The sequence below is a fragment of the Pteropus alecto genome, unplaced genomic scaffold, assembly GCF_000325575.1.
Source record: "Pteropus alecto unplaced genomic scaffold, ASM32557v1 scaffold3, whole genome shotgun sequence".
Classification (NCBI taxonomy): Eukaryota; Metazoa; Chordata; class Mammalia; order Chiroptera; family Pteropodidae; genus Pteropus; species Pteropus alecto.
Genome location: NW_006442484.1, coordinates 33411879 through 33435096, shown reverse-complemented (window position 1 = coordinate 33435096; position 23218 = coordinate 33411879). Strand labels below are relative to the sequence as shown.

The window sequence follows — 23218 nt, the reverse complement described above, 5'->3', positions numbered from 1 at the left end:
CTCATAAAGCTGGTCTGTTTCCCTGTGATCTTCCTGGAATCCAAAACAATAGTCCAAGTTTAATTTTAAAATACTGCAGGGCTCATGAATGCCTATTGATGCTATCAGTATTTTATCTGTTTTTCCTGATTCCATTTTAAAACTATTTTTATTTTCTCATCTAATTGTGTATACATTTATGTATGTATTTAATTCCCTGAAAGCTACCCTTGCAGTAGATAAGAAAAAAAAGTTAATGACCATTGGTTCTTTTAATTCTTGAGCAAACCTAACTGCAAAACACGCAGTGGTACTGAGCTCTGTAACAGTTGACCTACAAACTAGAAAATGTTGTAAATAACTGTAAAAAGCACCTATAATCTCGTAAAAAGCCTCCCTTATTATTTCATATTAAAATTAATTAACCACTCTCAACAAAGCAAAAGAGAAAGTGCAATGAGATTAGTGGCTTAAATTAAGTTAGAGAAAATATATAAAAGTAACAATTACATATTTATAGATTACTCCATTTTACTTTTAACAATATGAATTATGGGAATTAAATTTTATTTTAAAAATGCCTAAAGTTCTACCTACTGTAACCAAAAGATGACTATAGTTTTCAACCATTCAGAGTGCAACAAAAATTTAAAGATGGAATAACAAATATCAGCAAGATTAACAACCGCAGCCCAGTTTATAAAAAGCCAAGAATCAAAAGATATTTAGAAAATCAATTATTCGGAACTTAGAACCTACATATCCCAAAGAAACAAACCTACCCAGTAGTCTTAAGCTCAGATACATTATATACTAACTACGTGACTGAGGGAAACCACTTATTTTCTAAATATGCAATATGTAATTGAAGCATTCGGATAACATATTTTACTATACCTGAAAGATACTAATTATCTACTTAAACCAATGTAAAGCCAGGAACTGACCATAGAGATAGCAGTAAGAAAAATCATGATTATAACTGGTAACATTTGAACTCTTCCAGGCACTCTTGTTCTAAGTGCTTTACATGTATTATTTCTTTCACTTAATCTTAACTATATGAGGAAGCTACTATTATCACCATTTTACACAAGAGGAAAGAGAAATATGTGGCTCAAGAACACAGAAGTTTCCATTTTTAAATTAAAACTAAAAAGTGAAGCAGGCTATGAATAGTTGATTTAAGGTGGGAAATATTCCTATAATCCATTAAAAAGATTGGAAGCCCTTTAGAAGCCCTTTAAAGCGACTGAAAAACATTAAGGAAAACCCCCAAATTTGCAAAATGAATTACTTATTAAGAACCTATAAAAGACTTGTTTTTTTTTTTTATCCTTGCATTCAACTTCTACAATGAAAAATAAAAATAATCTATGACATTAAGAACAAGCTGGAAAGAATGGTCTGAAAATAGTTATATTTTAAAGTGAATGTTAGTAAATTTTCTAAATATATTTGACTTTCAGCACCTAAAATATTATAATTACTATAGTAAAAATATATATAGCACCTAACATTTATGTAGTGTTTATTGCATGGCAAGCATTCAATGTACTAATTCATTTAACTTTAACAACCCAATTGACTAAATAAAATGGAAAATAAGAAAAAAAGATACAAAGTAACATGCTCAGGTTCACGTAACTAGCAATGAGTGGAACAGGACTCCAATCTAGTCAGTATAGCCTGCTTTCAGAGTCTTGTGTCCCTCACTAATAAGCTATATGAAAAATTAGACAAACATAAGCAGATATAATTTTTTAAAGACAATATAAGAAAAATCAATTCTGTGCTCTATTTAATAAGTCACAATCATTTTTACAGAATGCAAAATATATGATTCTGTACTTCTGGCAAGGATACTTTTATCTAGCAACAAAATAAAAAAACACATTATCTATTAATATTTAAAATGAGAGCAAATAAACAGTTTATATAAAGTCTCATGGGCACTTTAGAGAAATTAGTTTTTACTTCAGTCTTTCTCTGAATATTTTATAAAATGCTTATTACTGCAGAAATAATTTAAATGGCTTTGTCATACACTACATCACATGAAATATTAATATATAAGTACTTAAGACAAACAGAAAATTTCACTAAAGGATTCTAAGATTCAGTTACATAAACATCAAATTTTTGCAAATCACATGTGATTTTAGTTTTTCAGCTAATATTGCAAGAAACTTAAATTTGAAAGACAAGCACAATAAATTGCATTAAACCTACAGATCATGCCTTCTGAGATTTATACTGATTTACACTACAAGTATTGCATTATAACTGTAATAAGCCTTTCGAAAACCAAAGTGCTATCAGCCGTAAGGAAAATTAATTACATAAGAGTAGCTTGTGTAGCTTTATGTAGATTATGAATCAGTGTAAAGTCATTACTAACCAAAATAAAATCCCAAAATTCATCTAAAAAGATTGTTAGCAATGTACCCTCACAAGGCAGCCTATTAATCTAATAATCACTTAACCACTAAAAGCAAAATATTTAGAAATCACATTGTCAAAACAAACAACTTAATCTTTATTCCACCGTTGCAAAGAAAAGTTAAATGAGTGAATGTAATGTTAAAGAATAAGGATGCAATTTTTGGTCTGCTCAAAAGTCACCCACATTGACTTAGTTAAATTTACACTTAAATTGATACTTATGTTTTGAAGTAAAAAGGTTTCCAAGTCTTTGGAAAGTATGATTTTCTTTAATCCCTTATTCATAATTCTGAAGTCCACAAAGTCTTAAAAACATTACGTTTTTGCAACTTGGTATGACCAGTTATTCATTTTGCTGCAGACACAGTAATGTGTTTTGATTACAGGATGCCTCGGATTCAGCTGAAGGTGTTACAAACATGCTCTACTACTTAACTAAAATCCAAAAAAATATGCACTCGCTTTGGCAGCACATATACTAAAATCCAAAAAAATATATATAGCCCCAAGGATTCTGAGAAAAAAAAAAAAAAGACTGTGTACATATATTCCAAATTAAGATGTTACCTGATATTCAGAATCCAGTCTAAATGAAGAGTCTCTCGAATGATAGGTGTCATTTAAACTACTTCCTCTGCTTCCAGACATCATCCTAGCACTTAAAGAGCTAGAGGGCTGAACAGAAATTCTTCCTGGAATCCTTGAAGGTTTAGACTCCATTCTTAAATTTTCCTGTGAAATGCAAATTTTGATTAATTGCCTTAGGGAAAACATGAAAACATTATATTCTTAGTCCTAAGCAGTTCAAATCAAGAATTAACCATTCAAGTTACCTATATCTGGCAATGTTAAATTATGAGATTATCATCACATCCCTCTTCTAGAAGGCAGAGATCTAAAGTCTATCAAAGGTTCCCCACTGTCCATACCATGAAGCACACACATAATAAAAGTGTGATAAGGAACTGAGGTTTGTTTCCAAAGCCTGGGCTCTTTTCTTTATTCAATTGTCTTTCTATAAAATCCTACACAAATCTGCCAGTGATTACCTTGCTATTCTTATCTATTATCAGTATTCAATATTCATACCACGAACATTAGTTAGATCGTACTACACGGTTTTAAAACAAGCATTTTTTGGTGTCCTTCCACTCTGTACATGTTTTTAGTAAGACATCATGCTACCTTATGCAGTCATTTGTTTTCTTGTCTATCTCCCCCCTTCTCAAAAGAAAGAATAATTTCTAAGTTTTCTTCACTAAACATTCCTCATCCCACATGAAAAGTCACCATAGCTATACCTGATTTTTAACTATATGTAAACAGAATCATACAAAATGTATTCTTTTACGTCTGCCTGGCTTCAGATGCTCAACATTATACTTGAGATTCATTTGAGTTATTGCATGAAGTTATGGTTTATATACTATTCCATTGTATCTATACACACAATTTATTTGCCCATACTACTGTGGATGGACACTGGATTATTTCCAGTTTTAGGCTAGGCCATTACGAATGGTGTTGCTATAAAGATAACACTTTTATAAATTAAAAAACAAAACAAAAAAACACACACGAAAAAACCAAATTTTTGTTTCTTAGGGAAAGGCTTTACAATGAGGCCTCTGGATAAATGAGATGTCACGAGTCTTGAGATTAGAAAGAAGCACAAAATAAAGTAGCAAATAAAAAGAAATCACAATAATCTTTTCAACTTCTCTGGGTTACTCACTTTCGAAGTGAAAAATTATTCCCTTACTGTTCTGGAAGTGGATGGAAATTAAAGAATGTACAAACAGATGCACTTCAATTATGTGATGTACAGCCTGGGTAAGGTATACATTTGCTTTATTAAAACATTCAAATTTAAACACTTAAGTTAAAAATACTGTTTTCAGCATGAAACCCTGTTAATTTATCAACTAAGTCTTAGATCAACCACATTTTTTTTTAGGCAAGGCAACCCTTGGTTGTCCTCACAGATTGCAAGGACCTTGTCAGCTTACAATCCCTTATTTTTTAAAAATTTTTTACGCCTACAGCACCTGGTCTTCCTAGGCGGTCTCCCATCCAAGTACTAACTAAGCCTGACCCTGCTTAGCTGCTGAGATCAGAGGAAATCGGGCTTGTTCAGGGTGGCATGGTCGTAGACGATCAACCACGTATCTCTACCTCAAAAGTTACTACAAAAGAATTTACTTTTTCAATACTTGTCTTAAAAACATGGTATCAGTAATGACAGAAAAGATGGAGAGAAAAAAAAAATATGGTCTATATTGCAGTAGGAGACATACAACAAACAAAAAGATAAAACACATGCTCAATATCAGTTAAAATTATTCAACCAAGAATATCTAGCTAATGAGAAACCAGAGTAAAAGTTATATTATGGAATATGATAATATTAAATATTACTAAATTAATCCAAACGCTTTAACCATGAAAAGAGTAGGAAGGAGGACCATAAAAGGCAAGAAATTTCAATGTATGTTTAGAAAAAAAATCCAAAACAGAAGACTAATTCAGCAGAAAGAATGAAACTACACCTTAGTTAGTTAGAAGGAGGTGGAACTAGAAGCATAGCATTTCACCTTAGCACCCTAGAAAGAATCAAGACCTTGAGGAACAAAGTAACATAAAAAGGGCTGAAAAGTAAGTTGCTGAATTAGAATTTATGGCTGGAATGGTAAAATCCCAAGCTTTCCCCCTAGATCCATTCTTCCAAAAATAGGATATTTAGTCTCTGAAGAATAAAGATCTCACAAGCAATTTTTTTTTTGCCTCTAAAAATATAATTATCTCTGTGGGAATTAAGTATAAGGAATATAAAAGAAAATCTATATACCCAGTGTTGAGACCCAAAGACTCTTTCCTGGTTTTGTTTCTACAATGCTGTCAGAAAACCAAAGGATTTTACTCCTGTATTACCAAACAAAAAACCAGAGGATAGGATTTCTGGATATGAAATTGGAATGTTCCCAACGGCATAGCTAGCTTGCCACTTGATCATCCTACCCCAGAGCAAAGTCCACGAGTCACCAAGACTTTCTAATTAGTTTTAGTGCTTCCCAACCTTTTTGGCAACAGAGACTGATGCACTTATGAGAATCTAATGCTCGATGATCTGAGGTGGAGCTGAGGTATTGATGCTAACTAGCACTGGAGAGTGGCTGCAAATACAGATGAAGTTTCCGCTTGCTCACCTGCCGCTCACCTCCTGTGCATGGACCAGTACCAGTCTGCAGCTCAGGGGTTGGAGATCCCTGCTCTAATAGACAAACATCAAGGATCACTAGGTATCCAAGGAAAGCCCCCAATATAAAATACCAAAGTAAATAACCAAAAAGGAACTTAGAGAAATCTGGGGAAAGAAGCTAATTTCTATCTTCAAAGTGATGATATTCATTCATAAACTATTAAAAGGATGCTTAAGCAACCAGAGTATAATAAAGAGCTTGCGGAAATTCAAAATGTGACACACTTTAAAAAAAATGTGATACATTGAAATAAATTCAACATAAGGATTAGGAGTAAATTGAGTAAACCTCCCAAAGTGGAAAATGTAACTTGAAAATAGGAGACTTGTCCAGGGGAGTTATCATTTGACTATATAAGGTTATAGAGAGAAAAAAATGAAGAAAAAATTACCAAAGAAATAAAAGAACCTTTCTAGAATTAAAGGATACAAACTTGCACAATGAAAGGAGTCAGAAGAACACAGCAGCAAATCAAAGAAAAAAGACCAACACTAAGAACAATTTATCACCTTGAAATTTCAGAACACCTGATATAAAGGAAAGATCCTCTAAGGTTACAAGAGCAAAAAAGCAGGTCACGTACAACAAAAAAAGTAATCGAATGGTTTAATTACAACTTTAAAAACTTTTAAGACAATGAAGCAATAACTGTAGTACTGAGAAAAATGTTTAGCTTAAATTCCAATCTGACAACTAAAAGTGAGATGGAGAATAGGACATATTTTCAGACGTGCAAGATCTTTAAAAACAATCAATCAAAAAACAAAACAACCAGGAGAAGCTAAATAAAGAGCATGTCACATCCTAGGGAAATGGGAGGTAAGGAACTAAGAACCAGACACAAAACCCAGGAAGCAGTTTCAAAGGTATGCAGAAAGCATAGGGAGTTAACTTATCAAGACTGGAGCAGGATCACAGATAATGGAAGCAAAGCTCTAAGAAAAAAACAGCATCAAATGTTAACTATATTGGCATGTGGCAAAGATGATGATATATTTGGCAAAGAAAATGCTGAGCACATAAAACAAATGGCAATTTAATAAATTTTCTAATGGGAAAATAGAGCTATTGTTCAAGAAAAGATATTGCTGTTTGGGTGAACTGTTTAATATTCATATAGCTTTAATAGAAACAGTCTACTGACACTGCTACAAACATGCTTTGGGATGGAGCTTGGTAGGGGAAGTAAGGACAACGGTGAATAAAGAAAACACATAATATTGAAAAATGAAATAACAGCATAAACACATTATTTAAAAATATAAAGGTAAATCCTAGAAAAGCTAAAAAGTTGAGGGTTGCTGCCTTTAGAAAGTGGGACTCGGAACGAGAATAAAGGGTGGGGCAAAGGATTGCTGTTTTCTTTTTAAGTAGGATGACCATATTTCCTGGTTTGCCTAGAACAGTCCTAGTTTATGGCCAGAAAAGTCCTAATTTGTGCTCATTACCCCAGAATAATTATTAATAGTGCTTGGGTTGTCTCTTAAAAGTGGCCTGGTTTGAATGATTAAGCATACGATCACTTAAGTTTTTTATAAGCTACATACATATGTCCATACAAAAGTTTTTATTTAAGAGGTGTATTACTAATTGGACTTTTAAATAAAATATACATTAGAAAGTATATTAATGATTAAAACACTGACATGCAAAAGCCCATAAATGATTTAACAAGAAGCAGATTTGTTATTTTATCAAGACTATGAAAATACTAAACAAGTGACTATTTGTGATCTGAGAATTTTAAACAGGAAGACAAAATGCTTTTTAGGACATACAGGCCTATAGTTAGTTTTTCAAAAACAATAATGCTTCTTCTTAATCATACCTCTAGTAGTTTATAAGTTTACTTATACCCAATTCTTACTTGCAGACTTACTTGTAGAATGAAACTAACCTAGTAAGAAATCTGCTCAAAACCAACCTCTTGAGAGAAGGCAAAGAGGTAGAGTCCTCTGAGAGATATAATTTATACTGTATGAAACTATTTTTGGCAACTCCTCTACATAAATTGATTGAATTCTGACAATGTAGGTGTTACCAAAGAACTTATATAATTTGGTTGCATAAGTTGTAGGTCAAAAGCACAAAAAGATTGCAAAATAATTAAAATGTGCAGTCCTTGAAAAATGTCTACCAGACCACTTACAAGGTACTATGAGGCATCTTTTTAAGTTTACTCACTCATTTAACAAATAGTTTTTTAGATACTCAGTATGTGCCAGGCACATTAATTATTACTAAACAAGAAGATGAGGTAAGGGGACAACATTGACTATACTGGGATAGTTATTACGAAGAAGCTGTAGTCTAGTATAGAACAAAGTACACTAATAACCACATAATTTCGTTCTAAATGCTATTTTAAAAAAGGTTTAAGCAAAAATAATACACCAGAAGGAAAAAGGTACTTGAAGCTTACTACTTTTAATCAAGACTTAGAATACAACAAAAAGTTCATTTGTACAATGGTATCTTAGTTTTTTTTCTGTCACTCTATATTAATTGTTTCCTAAATTTCTTTAGATTTGATTCCACAGTTGGACAGTCAAGCTGTGTTTGGTGGTAAGATAAAAACTTCCCACACCAGGGCTGGCTTCATTGTGTGACCTATGTAGACGCTCAGGGCCCTAAGCTTGATTAAAAGCTCTGCCACTGACATCATGAAAAAAAAATTTTTTTTAAATTAGGATAAACTTTATTTTTACACTGTTGTACAATTCATTCACAAACTTGAAAAAATACAACTACATGATTTAACTGTTGTCCTAAAAAAGATTTTTGTGATGCTACCAGCTGTTTCCTCGAAGAGTCTCTTGCTGTCAGAAATTATGTTAATTGAAATAATTTGTGCGACTTGAGAAAAATGTCCCAAGTGTGTCCTGACAGAAAGGACAATATAAACATCCTGGTGGCACTCAGCCTCCTGCCTCCTGGGGCAGAGGGGTAGGAGAGCTCTGTGAACAATAGATCCCCACAGCTGTGACTCTGACAGGTTGGGATCTAAAGAGAAAGGCCAACTAAAGCAACATGGGGGACACCAGTTTACTAGAAGCTTTGCTTCCCAAACAAGATTTGGGCAGCTTGGCTCCAGTCTCTTTAATGGAACAATGTATTTCTGGAAATATTTCCCATAATAGGTTTGTAAATAAAACACAAAAACCTCATTGACCTGAACCCAATACACTGCATAAAGTTGTAAACATGAGGAAAAAAAGTGAGTTTTTTCAAGAGGCCGGCCGGCCCTGTGACACTCTGACAAGACTTAAGAGCACACTGATGATGGTTTTGGAGGTGAAAGTTTTGAGCATGGAGGACACAATGGCGAGAATGCCCCTCCCACCAGCCCCTATGAAGGGATTGTTTGTTTTTCACTAGTGTTTGTCTCTTCATAAAGGGCAACCTTGTACCAAAAAAGCCTGTATCTTTTCTGGAACAATCTAGAGTTTACAATTGCACTCTATCATTGGAACAGAAGGGTGAAGAAAAGTCAGATAGATATATTTAATAAGTTATCACTTTACTTCAACTATTTGTCAACAGTAACATTGATATATTTTGGAAATACACAATACATAGATAGTGGCTTCATACAACTAACACCGATGACACACAGTAGACATCTTGAAATTTTTAATTTCATCTTTCATCTTGTATTTTCCAGGTGAAGTCAGATAGGACAGTAGAGCTTGAGCGTAAGTCATGTGCCTATCTACCATGTCTTGCCACTCTATTTGCATACAGCACTCATCACTGCCATGAAACTTCCGTAACACAATTTGTACTCTGAGAGTCACTGAAGTCGTAGGCACCGTGAGTCCAACTGGAATTATAGGCTCAAATTCCTTATCAACAATCTATGACTAAGCTGAGGCACTGGGAGCTGCAAGAGGCCACATTTTCCATTCTCAAGAACTTGCTTCAAATGCAGAAAGAAGGTAATGAGCCACAAAGCCACAAAAATCGTGATCAATATTTGAGATTTTTACTTTATTGAAGTTTTCAACTTCAAATATAGAGTTTCTTGGAAAAAGTTGATATATAACTGCTAGTTTACCTAATCAGTCATGTCTGTTTCCACGTCTTGCCACTCTATTTGCATACAGCATTCATCATTTTCATGTTTCTGATATTATCTTCAAGTTACCAAGACCTTATGTTATACACAACTGAAAAACTATCTCATAACTTCTAATAGAATACACAAATTTAAATTGAATGTTACAATGTTTTCCAATAAGAGTTTACTTGGATATCAGGCCCACTCTGGGTAAACCAATGATGTTTTATCTCTGATAATACCATGGTAGGCTTTGTCTAAAGGGAATTCATTATTAACGTACGCATTTTCTTCTTTTGTATTTTACCCTATGAATAATGGCACCATTTCCCAATCAAACTTTCAATTATTTTCTACTACTTTCAAAAAGAAGTCTAAATTCTTTGGCCCAGCATCCAGAACTCTAACCCACTTTTTCCACTTAATTTCCAACTACCATCTAGCTACAGATCAATTTTTAAGAGTTAATTATTGAATACTTCCATATAACAGATGCTAAACTCTAGGAAAGTAAAATAAAGTCTATCTCCTGAACTCATATTTCAGGGGTAAGTGAAGTTAATGGAATTAAATAAATACATATATAAATATGATACAATATAATAGAGATATATACAAAATGCTACGGGAAAAATCTTCAGTTCCTGATAATGGCAGATTATTCAAACCAATCCCCTCCCCTCCAATGAAAAATGTTAGATAAAATGTAAAGAACATTCTCTTAAAAGCAATGAAAGGTTGACGAGGTAATAAGGAGTTGTAATAAATAATGAAGAGAAAATAAGAATCCAAAAGTTATGAATGTCCAAAAGCCACTTCTGCCCTAAGGAATATGTAAATTCCAGAAAATTCAAATTTTCATTTTGCAAATCTCATGGAAGAAGATCAAAGCCCAGGACATGCACATGGTTAAAAATCTAATAGTTCACTTCATCACAACTGGCTGGACTCCAAAGTCCGGACTACAGGATAAGAGTTAAACCAGAGTAAAATAGTTCTTGGGCAAATTTGCAGCTAAGATGGTTAAGTCCTGGATGGCAAATACAAGTTCAAACCTTTGATTTGTTTTAAGGTAATCCCAATCTAGTAAACCAGCAAGAACCTGACAGAAGCAAACACAAATCTTCCTGGAAGAATATACCTTCATGCTAGGCTTCAGATTATTTCTACAATCTTTCAAGTATAATGAGCAGAGGATAACTAAGCACACAATGAAATAAGGCATCATAAACAAGGTCCTTGAGACGCAATACACAAGAGAAATAATAGATTAGCAAAATGTCAAGCCAAGTACTTGAGGTAGATTATATAAAACTACTTTATTTACAACGTTTAAATAAAGAGAAAGCTTAAAAATATGTTCAGGGAAGAGGACACTGCAAAAAGCAGAGCATTTGAAAAAATGGACTAAACAAATTTTAGAACTGAAAAATACAATAAACATAGTTAAACGTAAAGGACACCATGAGGATGAGTCACATCTAAAATGGAGGACATGTTGTAAGATAACTGGCATGGACTCTTCAAATAATCAATGTCAAAAAGAAAAGAATAAGACAAAACTGTACTGTTTTAGTTTGAGACTGAAGAAACAAAATCAAATGCAATGCATGAATGTTGGCTGGATCCCGTTTCAAAAAAATTTTTGAATAGACTGAATTGTAGTAAAGTGTCGTATCTGCAACTTAGTATTAAATGGTTCTAAAATAACAATAGATATTTTAGAAAATAAGTACTATTTATAAGGTTACATATAATCTATATAAAGCAAATACAGCAAAATATTAACTACTGAATGTAGGTGAGGTATATGGACATTAATTTTACTATTCTCCCAACTTTACTTGAATATTTTCAAGGAAAATAAATCAAACAAAACTGAGAAGTGTTCCACCTCTGCTTAGTATACAGAGCCACAAGAGAACATCACACCTACTCTAACATAAAAGAGTAAGCCAGATAATCTAAGTAAATCACTTTTCTTGCATCCACTAGAACTGAGGTTGCAAGGCAACCAGATGAACTGAACTATAAAAAATGGCAAGCCTCTCCAAAAAGGAGATGGGACAAAGGTGGCCACCACAAAAGCTAATAAGAAGAAACAGCCAAATGTTACTGAATTCTTAAATTTCTAAAGACCACGTATTTGCTACCGTGACAATATGGAAATTTTGGGAGCCCTAACATAAGGTGTCTTTCCACAGGAACCCACTGAGTGCTCATAATAAAAAAGAACAAGGACAAACAAGAGATCCGAAAGTCTTACTTTTTCTATAGTATGACCACATAGGGCCTGCCTATGTTTAAGAGAAGCTCACCCTCAAGAAGCTCACCCATGCTCCAGACGCTGTATAAGTACAAGGTGGAATCAGCTGTTACTAGAAAAGGGATAGGAAATCCATTTTCTGTAAAGACTGCACTGATACAAGGCAGATGTCTTGTGGCTACTAGACAAGGGCTATGAAACCTGCCTGCCCAAGATATTCCAGCAATACTAAGCAAAGATCAGCTAGAAGGGACAAAGGTGGTAACAGGGGTCTGCCTGCACTCTGAACTCTAGGAAGCAAGGAGAAGAGCAGAAATCTTGGGACAGCCCCACCTCTGAGGATCATGCACAAAGAGCCTGCCTAAGAAAGGAGAAGGATGCACAGAACTAAGAATACCCGATTTACTGTGAGCTTTGCTTCAAGTAAGAAGCAACAGCAGTCTATTGTAACCGGGGGAGTTACTGTTATTTGTTCCAGCAGTCTGCTGCTGCAGGAAGAATACTGGAAAAAAATCCCCAGACACTCCAGGCCTCACAATAAGGACCATGCAGCGGCAGCCCACTACTGGAGCACTTGGAAGGTAAATAAAGCGAATAATAAAGCTCAAGCCCAGTTCAACTACAGACTAAACCAACTCAACCCACCGCACTAACAATCTGACAGAAGTAGAGTAAGTCCACGTCCAGGCATAAATATTCAACAATTTCTACCGTTCTTTTATTTACAATGTTTGGCATTCAATCAAACATTATAACACACAAAAATACAAGAAAAAAAAATCAATCCATTGCCAAGAGATAAGAGTCAACAAAGCAGAAGAGACAGTCCCAACCTTAGCAAAGTGGGGACCTCATGAATTTAACAGAAAACTAGGCAAAACTGGAAACTAGGGAACTGGGAAATAGGCTAGAAGCAAATTATCCAGAAAGAAGAATGAAAAAACAGATTATGATAAATATGGGCAAGGGTTTAAGAGGCACTAAAAAGAGTAAGAAAGTCTTTTGTACATTTAATTGGAGTTATAGAAGGAAAGAACTAGGATAGAGAAAAAAAATTGGAGATATTGGCTGAAAATTTTCCAAAACTGGTGAAGGATCAAGGTCAATAAGCCCAACAAATACCAACTAGAATAATTAGCAATTATACTAATTGCTAGATTACTCATACCAGACTGCTGAAAATCATTATACCTAAAAGAAAAACAAAAACAAACCTGTAAATGTTATGGGAGTACTGAAAGGGGAGGCAAAAGTTCCGGGAGGCAAAAGTTCCAGATAAAAAAGGCTTCAGAGGAGGCAACATTTGAGTTGACCTTTGAAGAATGAAAATAGAAAAAGAGAAAGAAGGCATAAAGATATTAAAGGTGTTAACAAATCTAAGTGTAAACTGAAGGGGAGGGAGGAAAAGAAAGCACTCTGAAGGAAATAAATACATAAAGTAGACTATATTCAAATCGTAAAGGCAATCCTGTGTCCTCTGCTTAGGAGTTTGTACTTTAATAAGGCAAGTTTTCAAGCTTTTCACCACAGCAATTTGTATATTATTTTTCTCCTTAAAGATCCCAAAAATTACATTCCTGTCAATTAGAGCTCTCAAAAATGAAACAACTAGTAGTCTAACAAAAACTTTACCTACTTTTGCCTAGCCTTAATGATAAAAGATTAATATACGGGTTCTTACATTTCTTACAACACTGAACCTATTATTTACTACTTCTGTGGAACTATGGTGAGCAAATTACTGATATAGGACACAGGCTTAGGAACTACTAAAGATTCTGAAAAAGCAACAGTTAAAAACAAACAAAAAGCTGAAGTAAATCAGTATTAAGAACAAGTTCTATTGAGCCAGACATCAGTAATCATCTATTAAGAATGACTTATTATTTAAGGACTACAATCTGTTTGATGTAAAGCCTGGGTTATAAGTACAGTTTTAATGGGACAAGGAAAGAGACTGAAGGGGAAAGGGGGCCAGTGCAAGATACTGTGAGGGATTAATAAATGGGTAAAGCATGGAGAGGAAAAAAAAGAACAAGTTATTAAGAAGAGACAGTGAAGGTCCAAAGTAAATGGATAGAAAGCAGATTCAATACAACTCAATTAGAAAAGAGTGGTAGGGCGGGAGGAATTAGTCAGAATACTGAATGCGCGCGCGCACACTCACGCACACGCGCGCACTCGCGCACTCTCTCTCTCTTTCTCTCTCTCTCTGCATGGAGTTGGGAGTAGAGGACAAGGAAACAAACCAAGATGAGTTAGTTTTCAAGAATGAGTAGGATGAAGTGCCCAGAAGAGGTCTAGAAGCAGGTTGGAAAGAGTTTCGAAAGCACAGGAAAGCTGTCTGAGGTGAGAATATATTTTAAATTACTTACACTGATCTATTTACTTTTTCCCATATACATTCATGATCTCTCCCTGCCTTCTGTTTGTACTGTAACTTCTATCTGGTCAGCCTTAGTGTCTCCCTCCACTGATTATAACTAAAATTTGGAGCACCATGAAAAAGAGAACCGAAAAACTTCAGGCAATATATAGGAAAACACTTGAACAAAGGATGTCTGCTTATTACCCTACTTAAGAGTAAAGCTTTCTCTGAGTACTACTCCGAGTTGCGTCAAGTAGGGCTTGGATTTACTGATTTACTAAATTTGGAAAGCTATTAATTCCTAAGATCAGAGAAATACTGTAATATTCAAAAGTTTTGTCGATTCTATTTATAAAGCGGTCTCTCAAAGAGCATATATCTTCTTCCATCACTTTATATAGATCACTGTGTCTTATTACTAGAATAACAGTCTTGTGTTCAGGATCTGTCAAGCCACAGAAGTCATAAATCAAATAACCAGACTAACAGAAAGGCTCCAGCCCTATCCATATTAACAAATAGTATGGCCCATACCTGAGACTTTTCCTTTAATTTTAAATGTATTCATTTCTAAAAGTAATTTTTCAAAAATAGGAAACAGAGGCTAGGCCAGATAAATCAAGCATTGCCTGATTTTTAGCACATTCGCCAATTCCTTTTAGTAGAAGCATATTTAAGAGTGGCAAGATTTCAAGCGTCTTTTACCTGGTGTGACTCTAGGCTTCCTCACTCTAACGCTGAATTTCTTCACCTACAAAATAGGAATAATAATATTACCAACTTTACAGGTATACTGTGAACTTTGCTGGCACACAGTATGTATTAAGCAAATACTAGCTATTATTAAGCAATACCGTCAGTATACGAACAGCTTAGTGGGCATTCTAGCGGCTTTTCATTATTTGAAATTTGTCTTTAAAACACTATAAAAAAGACTTTAAAGTCATTAACATTTATGTACAGGATGATAATGACCACAGGGTAAAGAAACTTATATACCTTATATAACTACATGCATAAATATTTGGGGAAAAAATAGCCATTAACATTTTACTATATATGAGTGGGTTTTGTTTTCTTCTTTATTCTTGTTTTGCAAAATTTCTTTAATGTACTTGGTATTACTTCGATAAATAAGGAAAACGGTTATTTGAAAATGAACTTATAGTACAATAAAATCTGTAAAGAACTCCCAAGAGTAATTCCGTAATTGCACTACTGCTGGTTTCCACTTCTTAGCATCTATGTACCACGAAGTAAGTAGCAAATTTTAAACAATAAAGTACTATTCTAGTAAATACTAAGTGGAAGCTAGGGTTAAAAATCACTTCACAAAATACAGTTTAGCAGATGATCTGAGTACGCCTTAAAATTTTTTACTATGAAAAATTTCAAACATACACAAAAGTAGAAACAATAATGAACCTCCAAGGACCAATCAAGTGTCTTCAACAATTAACCTATAACTTCTTGTTCATTTTACCATCCTCTATTTTAAAATAAATCTGATCATCATTAAGAATGTGTGTTCTTAAAATGTTCTAAGCAACTCGTGGTAAATTATAAAATATGGTTACAAATCCCTCCCATCTGAGTATGTACACTCCTTTGCACTGTGATGTTCTCGTCTACCCAAGCAGAGGTGAAATCTTATTTCCCCACCCTGTGAATGTGGGCTAGCCTTGTGAGACTTTCTTTGACTAAAAGAATGCAGTGTAAGTGACATTATAGGATTTGACAGGCTGTAAGAAGTCTTATAACTTCCATTTTCCTTCTCTCGCATTGCTGCTTTGAGAAACCCATGATGGAAAAGACCACACAGAGCAGAGGCTAGACGTTAACCAACACCAATTGCCAGATATAGGAGAGATGCCATCTTGAACCTTCCAGCCCGAGAAATCCTCCACCAGAATGCTAGTACATAAGTGAACCCAAGCAAAACCAGCAGAACTGTCCAGCAGGACAGTTCTACAGAATTACAGAAAAATAGTAAACAGTAGTCTTAATCCACTAGATTTTGAAGTGGCCTGCTATGCAGCAATAAAGCAATACCAATGCCAATGGTCAATTGTCTTCCAGGAATACAAACATAGTTACAATTCCATTATCTCTACTTGGCATACCCTTTTGTTTTAAAAAACCTGCTTCTGGTGAAAATTTTTTTCTCAGAAATCCTAGTGTTTTATTTATTGATCCTAGTAGACATGGAAGCTAAGGGTGGTCACACGAGGCAAGCACTCAAAAACACTTAACTTTCTGTGTCTTAAAAAAGAATGCCATTTGATTTTTAGCTAACAAATATTTAAGACACAAATATATAGCCAAATCTTAAAACAACTAGAAAAAAGTTTAACATCTCCATGAGAAAATATAACTATTATATTAAGTCTACACCACAGTACTTTATGAGATAATCTGTTCTCTTCTGAAGTGTATTCAATCTATAAGTCTCAAGTTTCAATCTTCATTCAATAAGTAGATACCACTTTAGGGTTTTTTTCTGGAAAGTGAGAAATGAATTACACCGAAGCACAATGATCATAATAGAAAAGTCAGAACTAGCTTTTAAGATTCAAAATTTGCCCTCTTTTAAAGCTGTTGACAAAAGTGGGTGTAGAGCAGTAGTTGATTTTAAAACCAGGTGTTCAGTTTTTCTAGTCTAACCGGTAGAGTTACATGGAAATGATTTGAGAGCAAGAAAAACCAGCTTTGATCATGAGTTCAGACCAGAGAAGAAACGTTAAAAATTAAGGTCAGTGAAAATCAAACCCCAGCCAACTTTCAAATTATAATTTTATTCCCTCACTTTTGGGTTTGTCTTATGATTAGCAACTGTATTAAAGATAGAATTTTTGTAAAATAATGATTTTTGAGAATATAATTATTTTCAGGGTAACAATTCTGCTTTAGTGAATTCAAGTGTATCTTAGTAGGGATTCAAAATCTTAACTCATTTTAAATCATAATCTTCCTAATGTGATCAGCTGTTATTTAACAGTTAAAAGATTCATTAGTTTTTAAATGTAATTTGCCGTTTAAAAATGAGGTTTGGTGCAAGCCTGTGCATTTCCCAATGTTTATTATTGGCAGTGGTACTTAATTATCTATAGTTACAGAAGTATGTATTGGCACTTAATTATCTGTAGTTACAAAAGTATGTATTAGCAAAGAATATAAAAAAAATCATTTTTATTTGGTTTAGGAATGTAACAGCTCTCAATTTCCAACAGCACAGAGCACTAGCTTTGTAAAACAATACAGAAGGTCTTTCACGTCCTGTTCTAACCTTCCATTCAAATGTGTCAGCTATGGGGAACAAACTGTCCATTCTTAAAACTATGATACCATGACTTTGCAGTTTCCTTATCAAACTCTTAGTCATCCTCCACATCTCATTTAAAGCAATATTTGCTGTGAAATTCCCCCAAGATTAAACACCCCTTTGTGTTCCCAGAGTACTACGTACTAACACTCATATAACAGCAGTTGTTTCTACATTAGTCTGATGACTAAATTATGAGTTGTGGAGGGAGGAGGCTGTGTCAAGCTCATTCTTGTAATGTGAAGCCCTAATCTAGTAGCCAGGATACAACAAATAAATTTTCAAAAAGTTTTATATTATTTGGTAATTTTGCACTATTACAATTATTTTCCTAAATGATAATATTAAAATGTGGGTAACTTGAACATAAACTAGATGAAGAGTTGTGTGAAGTGGATACAGAGCTGATTTAAAATTGGCTGTATGAGTGCCACGAATGACTTTTCACTTCTAACCTTCAAGTAAGACATATATACTGTCTATATAGGGACACATTTGTGCCTTATCTAGGAATATAAGCTCTTTTGCCTATGAGGCAGAAACAGAAATCACTTGTACTTAAATGTAGGAATTATAAATCATTAATGCCATTTAAGACATCAGACCCAGCATGCAACACTGGAATAAACCCAAGACTACATACCCACCATGCTCACATCTGTGGTATATTTAGGGGAAAATAGAGTTGTAAAAAGTTCTTACTTAAAAACATCCGTAGTAGAGAACTTATATAAATATATATATATTGTGTGTGAAGCAGTCAGCACTCTGTGGGGAACACATTGCAAAGCAGAGTAAACTTTAAGGTTATTCGGACCAGAATTCCTGAATAAAAAATTGGACTTTAGGAATCAATTCCAATTGTTAGTTTCCACTAAAAAATCACTCTCCAAGTTTAGGTCTACAGTATGTACACTCCTACACACTACCTCATCTAATTTAATCTCCACTTCAAGTCTAGGAACTAACTGCTATGTTTCTCTGGAAATCAGAAGAGATTAAATGATTATAGAAAAATAAAGACTCAAACCCAGATCTTCTGACTCTAAAGCCTCATACACCACTGCTGTTTCACGAAATAATAGAGTTAGTTTTAAGTGAAATACTGACCCATTTCTGAAACAAAATTTATCTCATGGAAAAACCTAGTTATACTGTGTCTGCCTTAACAATATACTGCTTGATTTTTAAATTAAAAAAATATCATATTTAACCATACCTCTGAGTTCCAGACAGAAATAGATAGTAATTAAGAAAAGGGGAGATTTAAAACAATGAAAAAAGAAAAATACCTAAAAGATCCTATAAAATCGGAAAATCTTACTAAATTCAAATTCATCTGGCACATTTACTCTTAAAAGTGCCAGAAGACACTAGCGGTGACGAATTTATTATCAAGACAGAGATTTCTTCCCACATATTATATTGTCTACATTTGTACATTAAAAAAGTATTAATTGTAGTATTTTTTGATGTGTTTGCACACGTTCTGAAGTCTTCGCTACGCAGTTTCATCAAAATGAAGGAGTACTCTACTGGTGCCTTCCATATTTTTACTTCTTACGCCAACAAGTCCGTTTTTAATACATATCACCACCTATTTCAATTTGAAGAATTTACCACAACACAAAAAGAACTCCCCCCAAAGTATCAAGATACTCAATCAAGTACTGGAACGATCAATGGGCACATCTTCACATCTCATCTAAGGGGCTGATAAAGTCCCTTCGATTCGAGGCTGGGTTGGCAGAGACCTTATCTACCCCACCTTCGACATCGCGCTCACTAAATACTTCACTTAGGACCCTCCCGGCCCGCAGGGCCCTGGAGGACCCTCCTTACCCCAGTCGAAGAGGCCGCCCAAAGTAAGGCTCAAGGCCTGGCCCTCACCCGCCGCCACGTCTAGAAGACGCACAATCTGCTCCCCTCAGCCCGTCACAAACTCCACCACCGGACGAAAGGCCACCGGCACAGGAGGCCTGTGCCGGCATCCCTTCGTACCCGCGCGGTCCCAGATCGAGCTCCTTCACCCCATCTTGCGAAGGAGGAAGCGGCCTCTGCGTCCCCGGGCCTGCACTTTGTTTCCTCCCCTCCCCCACCTGCGGCCTTGACTGGAACCACCTCCCCCAGGAGACGCCCGAGCTCCGCGGCTTATTACCTGTGCTCTGGAGCAGGCACTGAACAAGGAGCGTCCCGCTCGCAGCGATCACGCCGCCGCCTTCCTCCACGAAGTTCTAGGACTGAGGCAGAGCAGACCGCAGCAAAGCACAATGGCGCCCGCCCCTCTCCCGGATCCGGCGCAGAACCAGCTGCCACCGTTAATGCCCCTCCCTTCCCCTCCTCCCCCCAGTTCGCGGACTCCGCCGGCTTCTCGCGAGAGTGGCGGCGCTGCGGGGATCCGAGAGCTACAGCCGACTCGACGTACCCCACCGCGGGGTGGTGCTCTGACTGCGGCAACCGTTGAAGGGCTGTCCCGGAGGAGGCAGCGAGGCGCCACCGGTAAGCGGCTGCGGCTGACCGGCCGGTGGACTGGCGGCTGGGCCGTCAAATGTACGGGCGCCAGGAGCGGGACGCTGGAGGCCCAGCTCTGGCTGGCCGCCCTCGCCTAGTTGGCGAGGGGTTCCGATTCATCCTTGCCGCTCCCCGGCGCCTGAGTCTCGGCTACGGGCTCTTGCTCCCGCCCTGGTACCTCCAGGGCCCACTGCTCGAAATACCGCCCAGTCTCTCTCTCTCTCTCTTTTTTTTTTTTGCGCTCAGTAAGTGGCGCAGTGAATGTTTAGCATTGATTTGAATCAAGCACTGCCTTTTCCGACCTTCCCCTCCTCCCACTCCCTGCCTGCCCTATTTTGTGTCTGCGAGTCCTCTCCTTTCAGGGTTGGAGCCGATTGGGACCATTCGTTTCTATCGGTGATTCAGTTTTGGTGGTGATGTACTTTTACAGTCATGTCTTTTTAAATCTTGATACTAATCTTTGATAGTGTAGAAACGGCTTTTGCAGTCAAAATTCATCCATTTAGAAAGAGGTAGGGAAATTGTGAGGCAAGTAGTCTGGTGAAATTAGACGAAACTTTCAAAAAACTAAATGTAGTGAACTAAGATGTAAATGAATACTAATACTTAATACTAATACTTAAAAGGAAGTAGGTTAGAGGAAAAGCCACAATTTATATGGATTTAGATAGTATGATTTCAGTGATACGTGGATTTTGAATAAGGTATCAAAGATAAAAGTTCTTTACCAGTAAATATAAATCGTTGAAACTTACAAGCATACTGACGACACTTTATTTTTAAAGTGACCTATTAGATTGTTGTAAGCAATTTACTGGACTCAAATAGTTCTAATAAATGAAGTATGAGGTTTAGATGTATTTCCTTATTTCATCTGAAGGGAATGCACTATTACTATCATCCCCATATCACTCTGTCTTGGAGACTAAGGGACTGTCTATGCTTCATTATTTTAAATTGTAAAATATTATAAATGTTAAAGATCTAAAATTTGATTATTTAGAGTTGGTACATAAATGCCAGTCTAACTTTTTAGAATGTGAGTTGATTAAGCATCTGGTATAGGATAAAGTGAACACATTACTTTTTCCCCCCAAACACATTACTTCTGAGGAAATTAATTTGCCCTTTTTTAGAAAACTAATTTTTCCCCCCAGTCAGTTAGAGTATACCTGTAGCATTGTGGTTATGGATATGCACACCTGAAGCACCAGACTGCATGGATTCAAATCCCAATCCTGCCTCTTACTAGCTCTGTTGTCTTGAGCAATTTTTAACCTCATTAAGCCTAGATTTCCTGTAAAATGTGTTTAATAACGATATCTATACTCCATAGGATTGTTGAAAGGATTAAATGAGATAATGCATCAGTTCCTGGAACATAGTACGCATTCCATAATTGTTAGCTATTACATTCCATGTCTAAAACACCACTAATATTGTATTTCTTGGGCTTAATATTACATAGGTCCCTTAAACATCTTTTCAAGTATATTCTACACTAAGAGGAATGACTGCACCATTTTCCTGAGCTATGGCAGTCAGACGTGGTAGCAGTAACTTCTCTACAGAACCCCCAAACCTGGCAAGGATGGTTCAGATTTTGGCAGATAATGGCTTCATCACCACCCAGCACTGATGATATCAGTAGAGGTGAGTGTGGCACCAATTTCCTAACCTAAACAGACCTTCTAGACTCCAGTTTTATATTAATACCAGTAAATAGATAAGGACCACTGATAAGTATGTTTTTATTCTTTAGGAATGGTTATTTTTTAATGCACTTTCTTTGATGTGAGTTTCCAGGTAATTATAATTATCAACAAATAAATTGAGATTTTCCTATGTTAAAGATAATCTTATAGGAATCGTGGATATAAATAGATTCAATTGTGACTATATTTTTTGAACTAAAAATCAGAACAAAATGATTTGACAAGCAAAATATTTGAAATCAGAACTGTTCTGACCAATTTAGACTCCGCGATTGCCTTTTCTACACGGAGTTCCCCCACTTGATCTTCCTTTGCTAAATTTTTTATCCTTATCACCAACTCTGACACACATTTCTGTGTCTTTGTTCACCACTTGCCCACACCACTCACATTTGTTTACATTTTTGAACTTGGCTTTTTCCCTAAATTAGGGTCTTACTACTACTAATTTTTTTCCCTTTCTGCTTGTCATTTGGTCATGGTCGTAACAGCTGTTTACTCTTATATTTAAGTATTTAATTCTTCAATTACCTGATAGCTTGAATTCTCTTTCAGATATTGAGTTTCAAAGTTCCTGTTTTCCCCACTTTTTATCATCCCTCATCTTCTAAGAAACTTCTTTATGGCAAGGGCATCTTATAGACATTCTTTACTTTGATTAAATGCTGTGATCTTGAAAAGGTGTAGTTATATTTGTTTTTTGTAATTCAAATCATTTTTGAATGTAGATTATTTCTTAAACTTTTTAGAAACAAGAAGTAATACCTGGGATGAGATGAAAGTGCTTATAGAAATGTCCCTGAGTTAAAAACAAAGGTTGCCAATTTCTGCTCAAATGGGAGTCTTATTCATTTCTGGAGATGGGAACCTTGTGCAATCAACCAACTTGGGGATCTACTATTTAGTTATAGGTACCTTTAAATACATTGTATGTATTATTACTTAACAATAGTCTATAGATTGAGGATTCTTCTAAGGAATACATTATGTAAAGTTCTTTCGTTTTAAATCTTTAACTTAAAGAATTCTGATGTAAACCCTTGATGTAGTGATTTTGTGAATTTTTATTTTCCTCTTATCAAGCGTGATTGAAAGGTGCCACATTTAATGAATATTCAAGATATTCTATTGTTTGGCTTTTGCTGGATTACTGGCAATAACTTTTAATCCCCAAAGCCAATAGATAAAACAACATAAAAACAAGTAAAGAGAATACCATCATTAAACCTTCTCTGAGAAACTCTTATACTTACACTTATGATCTAGATCTCACTGGTTCTAGGAAGATCATT

The 23218-nt window shown here is 35.5% G+C and overlaps 2 protein-coding genes and 1 pseudogene across 26 annotated transcripts in view; 1 reads left to right on the top strand and 2 right to left on the bottom strand.

The window, feature by feature from the left end:
• MARCH7 (membrane associated ring-CH-type finger 7) overlaps nt 1-20005 on the bottom strand; it is a 46118-nt gene extending 26113 nt beyond the window's left edge. For 4 of the 10 annotated variants that reach the window (XR_001517744.2, XR_001517745.2, XM_006921108.3 and 1 more), the window contains exons 1-3: nt 19859-20001; nt 15084-15129; nt 2992-3156 (exon numbers count right to left, since the gene is read on the bottom strand). Coding sequence is in view for 6 of the 10 variants with exons in the window: in XM_006921108.3 (XP_006921170.1) it covers nt 2992-3144 (153 nt within the window). In the remaining 4 variants the exon portion in view is untranslated. Of the gene's footprint in view, nt 1-2991; nt 3157-15083; nt 15130-19858 lie in introns of all 10 variants that reach the window. The other 6 variants (XM_025039215.1, XM_025039219.1, XM_015596529.2 and 3 more) reach the window with 6 other exon arrangements.
• LOC112470751 lies at nt 4461-4579 on the bottom strand (annotated as a pseudogene).
• Nucleotides 20006-20077: 72 nt separating the features above from the next.
• BAZ2B (bromodomain adjacent to zinc finger domain 2B) overlaps nt 20078-23218 on the top strand; it is a 287601-nt gene continuing 284460 nt past the window's right edge. For 14 of the 16 annotated variants that reach the window (XM_025039212.1, XM_015596525.2, XM_025039211.1 and 11 more), the window contains exons 1-2: nt 20078-20199; nt 21680-21864. The gene's annotated coding sequence lies outside the window, so the exon portion shown is untranslated. Of the gene's footprint in view, nt 20200-20426; nt 20625-21679; nt 21865-23218 lie in introns of those variants that run through there. The other 2 variants (XM_025039206.1, XM_025039205.1) reach the window with 2 other exon arrangements.